This window comes from Aphelocoma coerulescens (genome assembly GCF_041296385.1).
Source record: "Aphelocoma coerulescens isolate FSJ_1873_10779 chromosome W unlocalized genomic scaffold, UR_Acoe_1.0 ChrW_unloc_scaf_1, whole genome shotgun sequence".
Taxonomy (NCBI): domain Eukaryota; kingdom Metazoa; phylum Chordata; class Aves; order Passeriformes; family Corvidae; genus Aphelocoma; species Aphelocoma coerulescens.
In genome coordinates, this window is record NW_027184080.1 from 12,919,984 (window position 1) to 12,939,647 (window position 19,664).

The 19,664-nt window shown below is 45.1% G+C and overlaps 1 protein-coding gene across 4 annotated transcripts in view; it reads left to right on the top strand.

Moving 5' to 3' along the window:
* Nucleotides 1-3,710: 3,710 nt before the first annotated feature.
* Nucleotides 3,711-19,664, top strand: part of LOC138102693 (kinesin-like protein KIF2A) — a 226,453-nt gene continuing 210,499 nt past the window's right edge. For all 4 annotated transcript variants that reach the window (XM_069000411.1, XM_069000413.1, XM_069000412.1 and 1 more), the window contains exon 1: nt 3,711-4,004. In XM_069000411.1, coding sequence (XP_068856512.1) covers nt 3,941-4,004 — 64 coding nt within the window. In that variant the 5' untranslated portion in view covers nt 3,711-3,940. The remainder of the gene's footprint in view (nt 4,005-19,664) is intronic.

Below are 19,664 nucleotides of genomic sequence, written 5' to 3' on the forward strand. Positions count from 1 at the left end.
ATGTGTGTGTAGAATTAAAATATCTTAGTTTGGACATTGAGCCACCAGTATGGGATAAGGGGTGGAATGTCTTGGGGTGACCTTATGATGTGTATCCCATATCGCTGCCTATGCCCAGAAATTAATTTCTGTGTCTTTCTATGCCTCTAAACTGAGCAAAACTTTTTCAGGGCAGTTTGCAGTTTGTTCAAGGTCACACAGAGATAGCAGGTTTTTTTTTTTTTTTCCCAGCTGCGGGAGGGGAGCGAGGAAGCTCCCAGCTTGCTTTCTTTTTTCCCAGTCAGCTTTTGGCCAGTTTTTTCAGCTTCTTGTTCTCTGGAGAGAGAGACTGAGAGTTTGGACTTTGTTTTTCCTTCTCTGGAATTCCGGATTTTCTCCCTTTTCTACTGGACTGCTTTTCAACCTCAGAGCACATCGGGAGGACTTTCCACCGGGCACAGAGGGCCTGGCCCTGGCCCAAGCCCCAGTGCCGAGGAGACCAAAGGGAGGACTCTTAACACTTCCCCAGGTTTTTTCCTCCACAGTGAAACATTTTATTATTTAGCCTTATTTTCCTTTTCCCGTGTGTTTGGTAAATAAATAGTTTTATCTCCTTCACTTTCCTTCGAGGAAAATTTATTTTTTCCTGAACCTGGGGGGGGAAGGGGTGGTTGTGCCTTCTCTCAGAGGATATATTTCTAAATTTGGCCAAACTGGAACAAACTACTAATGCAAATTAATATTTCTGAGATCCAACCAGCCTGCTCCCCTTTAATACAAACATCCTTTGAAGGGTGGACAGCCTGGCTGCAAAAGCAAACACCCCTCAAAGGCAGAATGCGGGGACACCTGACTGGCATGCTGGGAACAGGACTGGGAGTCATAAATGGAATTGATTCAGAGATACTGATGAATAAATTGGCTGCGGCAACCAGTGACCTGACCAAATTAAAGCAGCCCCTACAATCCTCCCTATTAGCATTAGGAAACAGTAGCAAGTCTCAAAAATACTCCCAGACTTCGCAGAGACCAGCGACCTGGACCACAGACTGATATTAAACACACTTGGTGTAGCTCAAGACAATGTATCATTAGCCCTTAGCTGCATACAAGCCCAATTATGGATGCAGTCAACTGCTTAATTATAAGAGAAGGAAATGAAGGTGTTTTCCCTATTGAAATCCGAGAAGCTGTTTGGAATAATGCTACTAAATTAGAAAGAAAGCTCCAATCCTGGTGGATCTTGGTAAATTTCACTTATGACCCACTGACTAACATAGCTACTGTCTTTGTGCTTACTATACATAATGCCACAGTTTATGTAATTCATCCTATTGTTGCATTGGCACTCAACTATGAAGGAACAGTTTTTTACCCCTCTGAACATAGAGTATGGGCTTGGATGGTAAAAGAAAAATGGCAAATGGTAAATTTAGAATCTTGCATCACACGGGAACAACAAGGATTTATCTGTGAAAGTAATACACTTGATGCCAAAGACATATGTCTTGACGTAGAGCAAGGCATTTGTCACTTCGAGGTCCACCCAGACACTACACCGAAAACTGTACTTGTATATATTGGTCAAGTCTGTGTGTGCTTAAGAACTATCTGCACTTTTATGATGATAGATGACAATAATATAAATGTAGCTGCCAGGAACACTCTAATTTTTGTATTTGTAATTTTACCAAGATTGTTGGGTGTGACTTTTCATATTTAGCACTGGCTGTGTCTCATCAATTGATAAGGTCTAACTACACCATATACCATAATTGCTACCCACACCTATTGGGATGGACCTCACATTAGTAAAGGAATTAGTAAAACATCAGGATCTAATTGAGATTTTAGAAGAAATCCGAAAGAATGAGAAAAAGACCTTAGTCACCGTCCATCATGACCCACAAGAAATAGGCAGAATCTTGCAAAGAGTAAAACAAGATGCAGGTCATAACTGGTGGGACGTGCTTTTTGGGTGGTCACCTACCGCAACTGGCATTCTAAATACGTTATGTCACCCCATAATTGTCTTACTAATTTTGGTGAGTGCTTGCCTTGTGCTGTCTTTTATGATGCTTTTTTGGAAATATAGAGTGCTAAAGAAGTTATCAGTTTTAACTACTTTGTCAAATGCACATGGAAAAGCATTAAAGGATGCTTATCATAAAAGATTATTAGAAAAAGAATTTGTGTATTAGTAAAAGAATTTACTAACTCTATAGAAAAGGGGGGACTGACTCAGGGGGAGGAGGGGGATGCAGAGGTTAAATGATTTGCTAAAAAGTTGTTTGTTAAAAGCAATGCATACAGCTTGCTCAATGCTTATTGTGCCTTCCAAAGCAGAATGAGAAGATATAAGACTATTGATAAAGGGAAGGAATCTTGATCTTCTTGACCAAAGATCCTGTTTTCAAACCTAAAACTAACTTAAACCATCCTTGAACTTTGGACTTGGGCCAGGGACATAAAGACCATGCGCAGGGAAGCAAGGTGAAAAGTTCAGAATGAGGAAGACCCTTCACTTCATCCCAGAGACCCCTGCTCACGACCACCAGAGAACACTGCGCAAGCACAACGCGGATGTAAATGACGTTTGGGCTCATTATAATACGAGGCGAGGCTAGGTGGGGCTAGGTAATGAATATGTATAGGCGTATTGGGAAACTTTATGAAGTTTGTAACCTGATATATACCAAGCTGAATGCAGCTGTCGGCACGCATGACTTTGGAGGAATTATCCCCCACGCATCCCAGCGCTGGAATAAACATACCTACTTTACTACTTATTCCAGTAGTGGAGCCTTTCCACATATCAGTTTCCTTATCTTAGGGTTACAAACACAGCACACTATTCTTAATACATTTATTACATCTATTTTGCTAATACATACTTAATTCTACTATTACACACTTTTTGCTATATTATACTTTATTTATAATTGTGTATTGATTATGTTCGTATTCTCTTATTATATTTTTTACTCTTTTGTGGCAGTTCCTCTATTTGTCATTGAAACGGCAGTTAGCATGCATCTTCCCCCTTATCGCTTAGCCCATAGGGGTTAGGCCCCTGTTTTCCAGACAAGGGGTTAGCCAAACCCATTAGCTCACATTCCATTCCCTTATCATCCTAGTCCACTCGGGTTTGTTTTTTTTAAGAGCAGTTAGTGTTAGACATAGCATCTCCTATTCACTTCTCATCATAGCCCCTTTCCAGGGTTAGGCTTCTTGTCTTGCAAAAGCAGTTGCAGTTGAGCATAGCAGCCAACACCCAACTTTTACTAATCTATACTTTATGCTTAAGCACCAATGTTAAAAGAATTCCATGTTTCATATGTTAAAGGAGTCCTGTGTTTAAAGGAGTCCTGTGTATCAAAGGTTGGGGAGCAAGTAAAAAGCATACTTCTAAGCTGCTTTACTTGGCACACGGGAGCCTTATGAGTAGATATTAGGTAAATAAAGCTATTACATTAAAATTTCAAGGCAGCTCTGTCACCATCTGATGCCAAATAGGCGCACGCGTGTCTTTTTAAGTCAGGGACAGGGCCAAGAGGAGACGCTCGCACGGGCGGCTCGCAGTTGGGACGAACATCTGGCCCAGGGTAAAGCGAGCAGGGAGGCAGCCCCAAGGGAGCGGGGGCGCCCATCTTGTGTCAGCCCCGCCCAGGTGCCGTGAAGGGCGGAGAACAAACCGCGGAAGAGCTTCTGCCCCCTCCTTCTCCGTGAGCCGGGCCTGTCGTGATGCCGCGGCGAGCTGCACAGGCGCTGCAACTACCAGTGTTTGTTATATCCGGCCGGCGCCTTTTCTTTCTCTCCGCCCCCCCTTTCCGCCCGCCTGCCCTCTCGAAGCCGCCGCGGTCGGTGCTGCTATCGCCGCCGTTGCTGCTGTGCGCGCCCTCACTGCTCCCTGTGCGCTGTCCGGCAGCGCCCCTGATACCCCCGGCTGCCCCATGAAGCAATGGCAGCGGCCAGCTTCAGCAAGGTTCAGATAGGGATCTACGTGGAGATCAAGCGCAGCGATGGTCAGTGGAGCAGGGGGGGCGGGATGGGGCAGGGGCGGCGGGAGTGGGCCAGTTCGACGAAGTGGCCGGGTGCCGTCGCCCTGGTGTGCGTGGCGCAGGCGGGGGGCGGGGAGGAGGCTGCCCGCGGGGCCCATTGTGTGCGCGGGGCTGGGAAGTGGTTGGGCCTGGCGCGCGCTGCGGTTGTCAAGGGAGCGCTCGAGCTTGGCGGCGGAGGGCGGTTGCGTGGGGCGTGGCGGCAGCTATCGCTGGGGGCGGGGAGGCTGCAGCAGGCCGGGGAGGAGCGGCGGTGGGTTAAGGGGCTGAAATGGCGGGGAGAAGGGGGGTACGAGAGGGATGAAGCAGGGATGGAATGGACTCATGGGAGAGGAGAAAATGGGGCAAGTTTGGGGTGAGCTATGAGACGTGCGGGGTGGCTGTGGATGGGGTTGAGGTGATTTGGGAAAAGAGGGGTGTGGGTGGGAGGAAAGCATGGGGAGGTTTTGGCGGGGAGGTGGGAGGGGATGAGGTGACGGAAGGAGGAAAGGCTTTCAGTGCAAAGTAAAGACTTGTTTGCTTTGGTGTTTGAGCCGTGTTCTGAAAAAATGACACAACAGTGTGCTCTGACAGAAATGCCTTTAGATGCTTTCATCATTTGACAAAAAAGCTTGATATTATTATTCCAGTTGTTCCTTATGATTAAAATACACGAAGAGTATTTGCTATTTATGCCCATGAGTTTTTTCTCTGTTGAGGATCCAGTGTTTCTCATCTTGTCCAGTATCATGATGGGAGGATGTATAGTGCTGGCTAAAAATACGCATTAATAAAGGAAGTGTGTGTGTTAGGTTTAGGGTACTAATTAATCATATTTGTCCGGAACAAGAACTGAAATGGGAAGTTCACTGACTGAATGAATGGCAAGTCATTTGTGATGTAAGCACTTCAATTTGAGTGGGAATATGTAATCTGTTGTAGAGCTTGTCAGCGAAGAAAGCCAACTTGTTCTTCACACTCCAGACTGCAACACACAGAGGGGAGGGAATGCCTCTGAGATCTATGACATCTACTAAACAGGGGTGGGGTTCTGCTGGGATTTTCTGGAAAATCTTTTTTTTTTCTATTTTTTTTTCTTTTTTTTTTTTTTTTTCTCCTCTCCTGGATTCAGGAGCTTGCTAAAGAATAAGCAGATGTTTTTAGTGGAAGAAAGACCTGGAGATCAAAGGCACTGAAGTTAGCGTGGTTTTGTCATAAGACAGGAAATGAGCATCCAACAAGCTTTATGCAGCTTGTCTACTCATGTCCCATGCCGCAGTTCAACTCTACAATAAAATAATGATTGGTGTTACCTGGACACTATATTAAACCTAAGCTCTCAATTTGTGCTCAATGGCTTGTATGTCACGTGAAGGATCTGATTGGTCTGGCAGTTATTTACATAACTCCTGCAGATCTCTGTCTGAGGTTTCAGAAAACCTCATTGTAGCAACTTGTAAAAATTTTCCTGAGGCTTGTGTGAACTTCTAATAAACGCTGCTGTTTGTTTTGTATGCCTTTGGAAAATAAGGCATGAGAAAGCTTTGCTTCTTCCCCCCTCTTCCCCCTGGGTTCTGCTGTCTGTAATGTCAGAAGTGAGGACAGTAACTCTTGAACATAACAATCCTTATTTTCAGTACTGTTAATGGTTTACATATTTTGCTGTATCACTTATATATGTGATGCAGCACAATAAATATATTACGCATTGGTAATATAGTAGGGAGATGCTGTCACAGCAGTTGCTCAAACTATAGAATTTTGAGCATTTGTATTAATTTGGCCCTTGTGAGCAACCAGACTGCAGTGTCATACCAGAGTTAGAGTCCTGGTTGTTGTGAGGTGTGCTTATTTTTCATTGGGACTGGAGGAGGAGATGCCCCATTATGACTCCAGCTACTGCTCTGTTCTGTCATTCTCTTTCCAGTAAACTGTAGGAGGAACTGTCCTAGGTATGGGGAAGGGAGCATTTAAAGAAATATATCAAAAGACAGACATCACTAGATGGCATTTAGGTTGCATTGCCTTTCAGAAGGTAGGTTTCTGACCTGAATTGTGGTTGCACAGGCAATTGAGATTGCTCTATCTGCTTCTAACGGGGAGGGTCTTGTTGCCTGTCAGCTGTGTTGTTCCTACAAACTCTCCCATCCAGTGTGGCAAATTGTCGTGGTTTAACCCCAGCCAGCCACCAAGCCCCATGCAGCCACTCGCTCACTCCCCTCCCCCCAGTAGGATCAGGGAGAGAATTTTAAGGGTAAAAGCGAGAGAACTCATGGGTTGAGATAAAGACAGGTTAATAGGAAAAGCAAAAGCCACACACACAAGTAAACCAAGGAATTAATTAACTACTTCCCATGAGCAGGCAGGTGTTCAGCCATCTCCAGAAAAGCAGGAATACATCATGTGTAACGGTTATTTGGGAAGACAAATGCCATAACTTCAAATGTCCCCTTCCTCCTCCTTCTTTCCCTCACTGTATATACTGAGCATGATGTCATATGGTCTAGAATATCCCTTTGGTCAGTCGGGGTCAGCTGTCCCAACTGTGTCTCCTCCCAGCCTCCCATGCACCCCCCAGCCCCTTCCCCAGCATGGTAGTACAAAAAGCAGCAAAGACTTTGGCTCTGTGTAAGCCCTGCTCATGAATAAAAAACCCATGTTTATACTATCAACTCTGTGTTCAGCACAAGTCCAAAACATAGCCCCATACCAGCCACTGGGAAGAAAACCAACTCTATCTGATACAGTAGGGATACTGCAACACATGTATCAGACAACGAGGCCCGTGGAAGAGAAATATATATGGACCGATTCTTGATAGATTCTAGAGAGATGTTTATTTCTCCAGCCGCATGGCCGGGGCTCTGCTGAGGAACTGAGGCAATCACAGGACCCGAGGGTACTTGCCCGCGCAGGGGAACACAAAACAACCAATGGGGAACGAGGATGACCAGGGTCTAGGGAAACTCCGTGCCTCCCCCCACAGGACCCCTCTCCCAGGACCACATGGCAGGGGGGAAGGGACCCCAATATTTCACCTGTTTATTTTTAACAAAAAGAGATTTAAAACTTAACATTGAAAACAACTGGATAAACATAACAAGAACAGTTTCAAAACAAAACAAGCCAACCTCCTGAGTCTTTGAATGTCCAAACAGATTCTCTGGAACATCTTAAGGCTGACAGAAGGGAGACAGGACTCTTCGGACATGCTTTGTGGGGAAACTGAGGCAGGAGAGGGTTTCTTCTATTTGTTTCTGTTGGAACTCTAAATAACAATAGTTAGTTTCTTCCCTCCCCCTCTTCATCCCCCACTCGGCATTGGAAAGGGATTTTTGGGGAAACAATTGGCAAAGGCATGGTTTTGTGAGGGAAACCATGGGTGAAAAAATGGATTGGGAATCCACTGGGGGTAATAGGATATAGGGTAAAAGGGAAAGGTGGGATTAGGAAAGGGAGACTGTAGGGGGGGTTTATAATGGAGATATTGTCTAACATGACTACGATTTTTAGCATATATACTGCCTTTTACAGGAACACCATCAGGCCCAGTGACCTCTGCTGCTTGTAACCCTTTTCTACCTTGCACAATTTTGAACTCTACTACTTCTCCATCTCCTAAACTTGGGATGTATTTTTCAGGGTTATTCTTTTTAATAGCAGTTCTATGAACGAATATGTCTTGCTGGTTGCCACATCTTGTTATAAAACCATAATTTTGTTTAACATTATACCATTTTACTATTCCTAAAACCTTATCTACAGTGATTTTTTCCTTTTTCCGAGTGGCTGCTGTTTTCTGTCTCGCTGCGTTTTTGCTTTCTCTTTCGCTTTTGGTTGCTCCCGCATTGGAACTGCCATGGCTGCTGGGGCCGTTGGGGCTGCTCGTGCCTGTGTGCTCTTCCCGGGGTTGCATTCGGGGCCGCGCCGCTCAGCTCCCTCTGCGCCGCCGCTTCTGCTCTCAGCTGCGCTGCCGCTGCCTGGGGCCACTCCCACGTCTCGGCCGGGCCCCTGAGCGACGACCCCCCTGCGCCCTGCTCCAGCGCGCGTTTCGGCTAGGCGTGGCTCTGCTCCGCCACCAGCCGCCTCCTCTCAGGGGCTCGCTCCACCACACGCTGCCCAGGGCTGGGCGGGCACCGCCGGGTCGCGCTGCTCCCACTGCACCTTGCTCCACCGCAGACACTGCAGCTCGCATTGCTCCGCCCGTGCGCGGGAACTGCCTCGCTGCTGCTCAGAGAGTGCTCGGTGCATGTGGCCGAGGCTGCACGGTCTCTGAGGCAGGCTTCCCTTTGTCAAGACACAGCTGACATTGTTCAACAGTCTCAGTAATTATATAATATTCATGAAAATATTCTTCCATCAGCATATATTTTGACTCATAAATTAACTGTGTCCAAACAGTCTTCCAAAAGTCTTTGGTAAGAATCAAATCCCGAGAAACGTAGAAAAAGTTCTTAAACAACCCTGACAGGAAGTGTTTCAGTTCATTTTGAGCTTGAATTAAGCTAAAATTTACAAATCGTTGTTCAAGAATCTTTTCAAGTTTAAGATAAATGTCCATATGCGGCTCTGAGAGCCAAGAGTCTTTCCACGGTTCCTGCATAGTTTAGAGATGGAACAGCAAAACGAAAACAAGAAGAGAAATCCAGAGTTTACTCACAAATCAGTTGCTGTCCTGAGGGATCGATGTCTTGTCCGCATTTACCACCATTTGTTACAGTGGGGATATTGCAACACGTGTATCAGACAACGAGGCCCGTGGAAAAGAAATATATATGGACTGATTCTTGATAGATGTTTCAGAGATGTTTATTTCTCCAGCCGCATGTCCGGGGCTCTGCTGAGGAACTGCTCAATCACAGGACCCGAGGGTCCTTGCCCGTGCAGGGAAACACAAAAAACCAATGGGGAATGAGGTTGACCCGGGTCTAGGGAAACCCCGTGCCTCCCCCCACAGGGCCCCTCTCCACATGGCAGGGGGGAAGGGACCCCAACATCTACCCCAGCCAAAACCAACACAGCATTTTTTTTTTTTTCTGATTTAATGCATTAATTGATTATTTGATTCACTAAACACAGTAGAAAACTTTTGGATGTGCTAGTTTTCTACAGGATTAGTGAGCTCAAATGACTCAGAGGGATCTGCAATCTCAACACTATCAGTGTATAGGAAATGCATGGACAAGGTGAAGTTGAAAAGTATGATCTTGTTCAGTAACTGTGAGCTACCTCAATCTGCTCTACCCAGAACTACATTCTATGTAAAATCAGGGCTGTGTATCGTACTAGCTACCCTAGGATGAAAGCATGATTAAAACCATTTCAAAAACTTATGGAGAAAATGGTGTGTTGGTCTGGGCTTTTTTTCACATTGCCTTGTCTGTAACAAGTCCGTTTTTAAAGCTAAAATTGATTTGAGATGTAAGTATAATGATTCCTTAAAATTTTCTTATTTACCTGTTTATTTGCTGAATCCAGAGAAGAATAAAGTTTCAGTTTCTTAGTTGGGTCATTTGAAAAAGTATGTATTTTTTCCCATATCCCCACCAGTTATGCTACACACTTTTTCTGAACACACAGCTTGATTAATTTCAGCTAGCTTTATTTTTCTTTTAATAAAAAGAAAGACTAACAGAAGAGCACTTTTTTTTTGGTGAAACATCACTGTTAAAAGTCATACTTGTTCATTACAACAAAATTGCAAAGACATGTAGAACACAATGAATGTGACCAGAACATTCTGGAAAGAAGTTACATATTCTGTAATTTTGGGAAGTTCTCATTAGTTTTAAGTGTTTCATGAGGGATTTCTTATAGGACTGAATAGAAAATAGATGTCATATATTATTAAAACTTGTGGCCAAAACCACGTGAAAACCAGTGTTTGGATAAACCCCAACATTTTCAAGGACTGATGCTGCAGAGCTGCTTGCTGTGTGTCTGTTTTTTCTCAGTAGGTAAACATTGGTATAAATGTCTAGAATTTCAGATAATATTTTCAGTTATAATTAGAATAATTAGGCTCGTGTAATGTTAGAGCATATTAAGTCAGCTAGTTTGGCTTTTTATAATAATTTTTGATACTGAAATTCACTACTTATTTCAGCATAATTTATGTATGTTGCTTGAAATATGCCTTGGTAATCTGTCTTGGACACAGGAAAGAACTCGTTCATTTTAGGTTGTGAATTGCTAAGAATGGACTGCATTTCCAGTCTTCTTGAAAATTGTGCCTTATCACATGGAAGCTTAGGGAAGTAGAGGTGTGGCCAGAAGGTACCCATGAGACCTGCTGTAATGGTGTTTCCTCCTGTCCAGAAGATCCTTGTTGAGGTCTAAATATGGGCATTTGTTTGTTGATGAATTCCCTTTACTCAAATAGCCCCCTGCTTTATGTGTGCACTTATACCCATATCTCCACTTCTTGTGCATTATTCAGTTAATGATGACAAAGACCTAAATAACTACCCGGAGAAAGAATATCTCACTTTTTTCCCCCATAAATTCAGTCTGCTGAAATAGGATACATTTCTTATGCACTGCAGCCCTTTATTAGGATGATTTGTGTTTTTCCTTTATTTTTTTAGTCCAACTGTGTTCTGTCCATTTCTTCCTCAGGCTGTTTCTGTTTTCTCTGTCTTTGCAGATCTGAAATACTACCTAGGACAGAGAAATTGATTATATATTTTCTCATTTGAAAAGCAGGGGGAAAATACAGTTCTGGTCTCATTCTGTCAGAAATAATGTAATAGGCATGAGGAGAAAGGCTGTTCTTGTAATTAGAAGAGTGACTAAAGATTTGACAGAACTTCCTGGAACAGAAGAATAGTGAATTTTTAGGGATTAACCTTCAAATAGTGTAAAAAAGAAAGATCATGAGCTTGTGCCCATTTTTTTTTATATACTATAAGAACAGGAGAGCTGTCAATGTTTGAAAGAGAAAACTTAAAACTGATAAAGGAGAACAAAGTAGGTACAGCTAGCACATGTAGCTTGTTACCAGAGGAGATGGAAGCTAGAAGCATAGCAGAATTTTAAGAAGGATGTTGATGTGGATGGTAGGAATATCCAATTTTACACTAAAAATTAAAAAAAATACACCAGCAACTGTAAAAGGTGGTTTCTGTTTTCCCTGAGTCTGTAGTTTAAATAACCTCTGACTGATGGGAGGTAGAAAGAAATATTGCGTGTGGCTGTGTTATTTTGTAATTGTCTACTTAACAATTTTCTTCAATTGTCTCTGAAGCAGCTGGAATTGGTCATGGTCAAAGATGATCCATCTAGTCCAAAAACCTACTGGCAGCTCTTTTCTCCTTAGACTTGCAAAAACATCATTGCAACTGTTTCACCTTCAAACAGGAACAAGACTAAATTTTTGTAATGTAACACTGTTCAGGTTTGGGTAGTCACCCTATTTTACAAGCTCTTGAGGATAGATTTAAATGGTAATGTGCTTTTACCCTTTCCTTTTGTGACACACATCTATTCCTTCCTTATTATTAAGACTTTGTTTTGTTTTGTTGGGTTTTTTTGGTTACCACAGTTAAATAATTTCAGTTATTTACCTAATCCCTATGTAAGTCTGTGTTGGTTTTGCACAGCCTGGTTTTTGGTAGCGGGGGGGCCATGGAGGTGGCTTCAGCAAGGAGCTGCTAGAAGCTTCCACCATGTCCAGCAGAGCCAATCCCTGATGGCCCTGAAGATGGACATGCCGCTGGCCAAGGCTGGGCCCATTAGAGATGGTGGTAATGTCTCTGTGATAACATATTTAAGAAGAAAATCAAAACAAAGTGGGAATGCACAGGTTTTTTTCCCAGCCAGAGAAGAGGAGGAGGTGAGAACATGTGAGGGAAACAACATGGAGACACCAAGGTCAGTTAAGAAGGAGGGGGAGGAGGTGCTCCAGGCACTGGAGATTCCTTTGCAGGCCATGGTGATGACCATGGGGAAGCAGCTGTGCCCCTGCAGCCCATGGGGGTCCACGGGGATGCAGAGATCCACCTGCAGTCCATGGAGGAGGTGCCCACACCGGCGCAGGTGGATGCCTGGAGGAGGCTGTGATCCAGTGGAAGACCTGGTGGAGAGAGAGGGCCCCTGCTTCCAGGCTGGAGGAGCCTGTCCTTGCAGGACTGCACCCTGTAGAAGAGTGACCCAGGTCGCAGCAGTTTTGGGAAGACTGCTGCTTGTGAGAGTGGACCCATGTTTGAGAACTGTCTCCCATGGGAAGGGACCTCATGGTGCAGCAGGAGAAGGACTCCTCTCCCTGAGCAAACAGAAGAAGATCTCAAGTGACAAACTGACCAAAACCCCCACCCCCTGTCTCCCTGCACTGTCGGTGGGAAGGAGGGAGGGGTTGGGGGAAGAAAAGGTGTTTTTAAGGGCTTATTTTACTTCTCATTATCCTCCTCTGATTTTGTTAGTAATAAATTCAGTTTTTACTTCTAAGTTGAGCCTGTTTTGCTCTTGGAGTGTTTTCTCCCAATCCTTATCTCAATTTATGAACCCTTTGTTTAATTTTTTTTTTCTCTCCCCATCCCAGCTGTGGCAGGGAGGGTGAGTGAACGGCTTTTCATGGGTGCCTGGCATTTCGCCAGTGTCAAACCACGATGAATCCATATGGACACAATGTGTGTTTGTCCTTCCATAGTGGCCAGATCACATGCAGGGTTTCAAATTTACTATTGCTGGTTGATCTAATGGATCCAACATTTAGGCTTACTTATCCAGTGTAGGTTCTCATATTGTTACATCCAGAGTTTCTGGGAACTGTTGGAGGAAGATGTGTTAAATTTTCTTTTACAAATAACTTTTTAAGTGTTTGGCTTTTGTTATGCAGTAAGTATATTTTCACTGTAACTCCCAGATTCTCAGATATTTATGTAGGCCTTCTGTATTTTGTATAAAATAGCTTTTGGCAAGAGTTGAAGTCCTGATCTTCAGAGAATCTCATGTTTGTTCCATAAGTGTGTTTAATACATCATTACCTACTGGCAATAATGTCTGTAGCTGTATATGGCTCCTAGGACTACACAGCTTATATTGTGCATTTTTCCCTTTATAGGGGAATCTATACTTTATTTCTGTTCAGTGGATAAAATTATTGCTCTTTCCACCCACTCTCTATAATAGCCTGTTGCCTGTGTTTGTTGTCCCAAAACAGGTTCTTTCACCTGGTGTGCAAGAGGCCAATCCACACACAGAGTCAAAGTATTTGATTTATTTACACTGCTGAGCAGAAAGGGTGCTGGGTGGCAAATCCACAAAGCCAGCACAACAACTACCGAAACTTTTCACTATTTATATGTTTAGCTAACAAAGGCATTAATGTTCATTGGCTACAAGTTACATAGTTTTCTTATTAATTAGTATTCTATCTTCTATTGGTTAATGATTGTCTCACTTTCCATGCTAATTAGTCTTCATGCTCAGTCTTCCTCGTCTTTTGAGCTGGTGGGTTTCTTGGTTTGGTGGTCCATGAGTCAGTGGTTGTGATCTGCCCCTACCAGAATTACCTTTTACCCAGTTGGATCTGATTTCAGCACAGTTGCTGAGTTGACTTTATTAGTTTCTTCCTTATCCTTGGGGTTCTGCCAGATTGTCGCAGTTGAGATGGACGCAACACTCATGTATCACACACACCAACTCCGTTCAGAAGGCAAAAAGCTTATCTTTAATAACACACAGCGTCTTTTATAGTTTCTTAGCTGTTTATATAGTTTTAAAGCACAAGCTTAATTCAACCAATCACCACACACCACTGGGTGAACACACGATAATCACGCAGCATGTTTTTCTACCTCTAATTCAGCTATGCCTCTTCCCCACAGTCCTTCTCTAGCAGAAGTAACAAGACTAAGCCATGATTTTACAAAGGCAACAGGGCCTTCATTTTATAAGGTTTTACCTGTATGCAACATCTCCCCCTTTTTTGTCTTTTAAGCAAAGGGTTCATGTATTCTAATGTTGAAACAGTCTGCACCTGTAAAGCCATCATCTTATTAAGAGTGTTAGTGGTCATTTGCTGGTCACAGGATAAAATACATGGAATACAGATCACAATCAATAAAAACTCATCAAGAACAATCATATCACTGACAAAGAGATCTGCGGCAAAGGAAAATAAAAGTGTCCAATGTTCTCAGAGAGAGCTGCTTCTTCTGCACTTGGCAGTAAAAGGCTACTGTTCCAAAGCTTATATGGCTGGAGCTCAGGGGCTGTGCTGTTTAGGCAGGAGAAAGTCCATTAGTTGGAAGTGCTGACTTTAACATTACCTGTCGGGGTCCCTCCCCCGCCATGTAGCCCTGGGAAGAGGGGCCCTGAGGGCACAGACACACGGGGTTTCCCTGCCCCTGGTCAGCCTCGTTCCCCATTGGTTGGTTTGTGTTCCCCTGCGCGGGCAAAAAGGACCTCGGGTCCTGACTGTAGCAGTTCCTCGGCAGAGCCCCGGCCATGCGGCTGGAGAAATAAACATCTCTGAAACCTCTAGCAAGAATCCGTCCATAGATATTTCTTTCCCATGGGACTCCTGGTTTGATATAGGCGTTACAGTATCCCCACTGTAACAATTACCGAATGTCATTCTGGAAGCATGGAACAGGGAATAGCTGAAGAAGTTCAGCAGGAACACAGTAACATGATGGTAGATGCAGTAGGACACAAGGCCGTTGGCAGGTTGCTTCCATAAGCTCCCAGGCACAGCCATGTTCCTGGCAGTCCTACCTCTGCTCCTGCTTTAGCCACGAGGACTGGATGGGGAATAGGTAATTTTTCTTCTCGCTGGGCCTCATTTTCTCGGAGGCAATTGATGTTTGTCAGGCACGTTAGACCTGTTGCCAATAAAACACATGCATACCTTCTTTCCCAGGTTAGTAAATCAGCTAGGCCTTGTCATTACACACCCAATTGTGGATTCTTATGTAAAGCCTTTTTAGAAATTGGTCTCACACACGCAAATCTTCTGACGGGCATCGCTCTGCTGGGGATCAAATTGATGTTCTGCCTGCAAAAACCTTTAGCGTAAATATTGCATTATCCAAATGCTCCTGGGGAGCCATATTCCCCTAACGCAGTTCTTGCTGCTCGAGGCATGAGCTCTGGTGTGCTCCAGGTCAGAGCGAGTCCAGCTGCGTTCTTCTGTGCGTCACAGAAGCGACTTCGGCATCAGGAAAAGAGCTTCTGGCTCAGCTAGCTAGCTGGCTTCTTTGCAGAGGGAAACATGGCAGGACCCGATGGTATCTGCTCCCGTTAGCTCGAAGACAAAGGAAGAGAGAGGCTGTTCTGGTCTAGCTTCTAACAGGTTTATTGTTAGAAGCCTTGCAACCCGAACAAGCTCGGAAGGGATGGAATGCGATGGGATGCCTCCCCGAGACTCGTCCTCAGTTTTATAGGCAATTTGAAAACCACGGTGAAAGGGGAAAACAACCAATGAGTTACAAGCCAGGGGGAGGATACAATTTAACAAGAACCACTGGGGGAAACCGAGAGGTGGGAGTAATAACAGAGAACCAATGAACAACCGAGTAACTGAGAATTTTCCCAAACCAGGGGAGGCGGCTTGTACCCGGGCACTGCCCAGGGGGAGTGCGGCTTAGGCTTCTGAGCTGCCCCTCGACCCACCCTCTGAGTCTGCCTCTTTGGGAAACTTGATCCAGGGGATGGGCTGGGATTGATTGGCATCACACTGCCCTAGCCCCGCAGTGGGCTGGGCCACACCAACACTCCCCCTTCTTTATTACCTTGAAATGAGGGGAAAGGTTTAAGGGATTTCAAAACCAAACACTTAAGAATGGGAAGGGCTATTAAAATTAACAACACCATAACCCCATACAATGTCCTTGATAATGGAAGGAATCCAGCTGCTGGAGCTCCTGGTGCACAGGAGGAGCTGCAGCAGCAGGTGGGACAGCAGCAGGTAGGATGTCATCATGCAGTCACGGCTGGTAACTTTAGGAAAAGTATAACACGAATAAACTTAATACAAATACAATTAACTTAAATAACAATGGGTGCCTTGGACTCCCCCTCTTTCAAAACAAAACTGAGGGGTCCTTTTGGGAAGGGAGACACATTTTAAGGAGACTGGGAGGTGGAAGGTTTGTTTTTCAGGCCTGGAGGAGGAGTCTTTTTTCCACGTGGCTTGGTTTTTCTTCTTTTCCAGGCTGTGGCAGCTTCTTTCCTTTGCTTGGCATCCGCAGGTGGTCTCAAAAAGGGTTTGATCCACTTCCCAGGGATCCATCCTGGACCTTCTGGGGTGGAAACACACCCGTAGCCTCTACCCCGGGTGACTAGGGGGTACGGGCCACATATTTGTAAAGTATCAGGGTCTTTTATTAGGACCTCAGGTCTCTCAGTCAGTTTATGTTTGGCAGAGTTTGTGAAGTGTCTCATTATGGGAGGATCAGGTTTCTCATAGGAACAGTTTAAAAAGTTCAAAGTGAACAACGCTTTGGACAGTCTTATGATGGGGGCAGCGATCTCATTGCCACCTTTTTGTTGTTCTAGCAGTCTTTTTAGTGTTTGATGCTTTCTTTCTACGATGGCTTGGCCTGTGGGCGAGTGAGGGATGCCAGTGATGTGATCGACACCCCACTCACTCATGAATGTCTTTAACTCTGCAGAGGTGTACGCTGGGCCATTGTCAGTTTTTATTTTATTTGGTGTCCCCAACACAGCGAAGGCCTGTACTAGGTGGTTGATGACATCTTTGGCCCTCTCCCCACCGTGGGCTGCGGCAAAGGTTGCGCCAGAAAAGGTATCCACAGAAACGTGAATATATTTCTGGTGGCCAAATTGGGGGAAGTGGGTGACATCTGTTTGCCATACCTCACAACTGCCTAGGCCTCAGGGGTTAACCCCTTGACCTAATGATGGAAGCTGATGTTTCTGGCTGTTGGGGCATGTTGCCACAATGGCTTTCGCTTGGTCTCTAGTGAGGTGGAACATTCATATGAGAGCTGGAGCATTTTGATGGAACATTGCATGGCTCAGCTGGGCTTGCTGGAATCTGTTAGGCAGATTTGCTAACTCGACGGGCATCGCTAGGGCATCTGCTCTCCTGTTCCCTTCTGCAATAAATCCTGGCAGGTCAGTGTGTGACCTCACATGCATGACATAGAATGGTTGCTTTCGGTGGGAGATCAGTTGAATCAATTTCGAAAGCAAGTTATGAATTTTTGGCTCTGCAATGTCCCTTAGTAAGGCTCTCTCTGCCCTGGAAACTACACCTGCAACATAGGGCGAATCAGTTATCAAATTAAATGGTTCACTGAACCACTCAAATGCTCTTACCATGGCTGCAAGTTCTGCTACTTGTGCGGATCCTTCAACTACCTGCGCATCAGACTCCCACTTCTGAGTGTGTGAATCCTTCCATGTGATGACAGATTTGCGGGAACATCCAGAGCCATCTGAAAAGATTGTCAAGGCATTTAATGGTTTTTTGCTTTGAATTTCTTTTGGAATCAGTTTAAAGACTGAAGTAAACAGTCTGTGTTTTGGGTGGTGTATAGAAATTTGGCCTGTGTAGCTGTCCAGGGCATATTGGAGGTGCTCATTGTTTTGAAGGAGGTTATCAAGTGAATCGGTTGCCAATGGTAGGTAGATGCATGTAAAGTCACACCCTGCAAGGGTGCAGAGGCGGGATTTAGCTTTCATCACCAGCTGAGCCATGAGCTCCTGGTGCGTTGTGATACTTTTGGACGGCTGGTGCGGGAGGAAAACCCACTCGATGATTAACAGGGGATCACTCTGCACTTCATCCCATTGAAATATCAGCCCGTAAATGTATGGCATTTCCCCTAATACAGTAAGTAGAAAAGGCAGACCTGGGGTGCAGCGGTGTGCCTGCTGGGACGACAGCGCTTCCTGTACCTTACAAATGGACTGTCTTGCCTCCTTGGTTAGATGTCTGGGTGATGTGAGGTCATCTTTCCCTCGTAGGAGGGTGAACAGAGGAGCGAAATCTTCTGTCGTTGACCCTAGGAGTGGCCTCACCCAATTTATGGACCCGCAGAGCTGATGGAGTTCCTGCAAGGTCTTAGGGTTATCATTAATTTTGACTTGTTGGGGAACCACAATCTGTTCATGGATTTTTAGTCCAAGGTGTTTAAATGGAGAGGTTTTCTGGACCTTTTCAGCCTGGATTTCAAATCCATTTGCCTCTAAGGCCTCAATTACCTTCCCCAATGTCCAGTCTAAATAGGATTGGTTAGGAGCACACACCAAAACATCGTCCATGTAGTGAAGCACTATTGCCTTTGCTGCTAACTTTCTGATGGGGGACAGAATGCGAGCTACATACCACTGGCAGATGGTGGGTGAGTTCTTCATGCCTTGCGGCAAAGCTCGCCACTGGTAGCGCTGCATGGGAGCCTTTCGGTTGATGGAAGGTACCGAGAAGGCAAACTGGGGTGCATCGTTTGGGTGGAGAGGGATCTGGAAGAAACAGTCTTTAATATCAATGACTGCTACCTTCCACTGCCTGGGGAGCATGGAGGGTGAAGGCATTCCGGGCTGCAGGGGGCACATGTCCTCAATGACTGCATTTATTTTCCGCAAGTCCTGTAGGAGGTGCCACTTGTCTTTCCCTGTCTTTTTGATTACCAATACTGGGGAGTTCCAAGGGCTGTTACATGGTTCGATATTTCCTTTTTTCAATTGCTCCTCCACAAGTGCGGTGAGCGCCATTAATTTGTCATTTTTCAATGGCCACTGATCCATCCAGACGTGCTTGTCAGAGATCCAATTTAATTTCTGGAAGGGGCGCTCCGCAGTGGCCTTTACTAGAAATTTTGGGATTGAGATGGAATTTCGACTCGAGTCCCCCACTGGGACATGAGATCCCTGCCCCATAATGTAAAACCAGAGTCAATTACAAAAGGATGGACTGATGCTATCTGTCCCTCTGGACCCTCAATTTGGACAACTGCCTTGCTTCTCTGGGCAGATATAGATCCCCCCACACCCGTCACGATAGCTTCTGCCAGCTGCAGCTCCCAGTGTGATGGCCAGTTGTGGGAAGAAATGACTGTCACGTCTGCTCCCGTGTCCATCATTCCTGCCAGGCTGATGTCCGAGCCTTGGCAAGACAGTTTGCAATTAAGCATGGGTTTGTTGTTCCCAACTACCTCAGCCCAGAAGACAGAAGGGTTGTAGTCCATTGGCGGACTGCTGGGCATGAGAATAGCTTGGGCTACAACCCGGTTAGCAGCAAGTAAATAGGGAGGATTAACACACTGGATATTGACAGTAAACAACCCTTGTGGCCCCACTTGAACAATTTCTGGTGTAACACAAGTGTCAGCTGGTGAATGTACAACATCTTTTAACACAAACAATATACAGTCTCTCAGCTTCTCGCAACTCACGACGATTCTCTGGGGTGTCACTGAGTCCATTTGAGTTGCAGTGGTCGTGGTAACCATTTTTCTGGTGGCAGTTTCATGATTTGTTCCCCCGCATGGCCCTGCCGCTCCACGCAGTCCTGTCAGTTTTTTGGCTGCATCCCATCGGCAGCAGGTGATGACATTTGCCCTGGGGAGACAGCTCGGGAACCCTGATTAATTGGAGCTGGAGCTCTGCAGTTTCAGGCCAAGTGCCCTGGTTTGCCACACCTGTGACAGACCCAATTAGCATTTTTTTTGTCCTGAG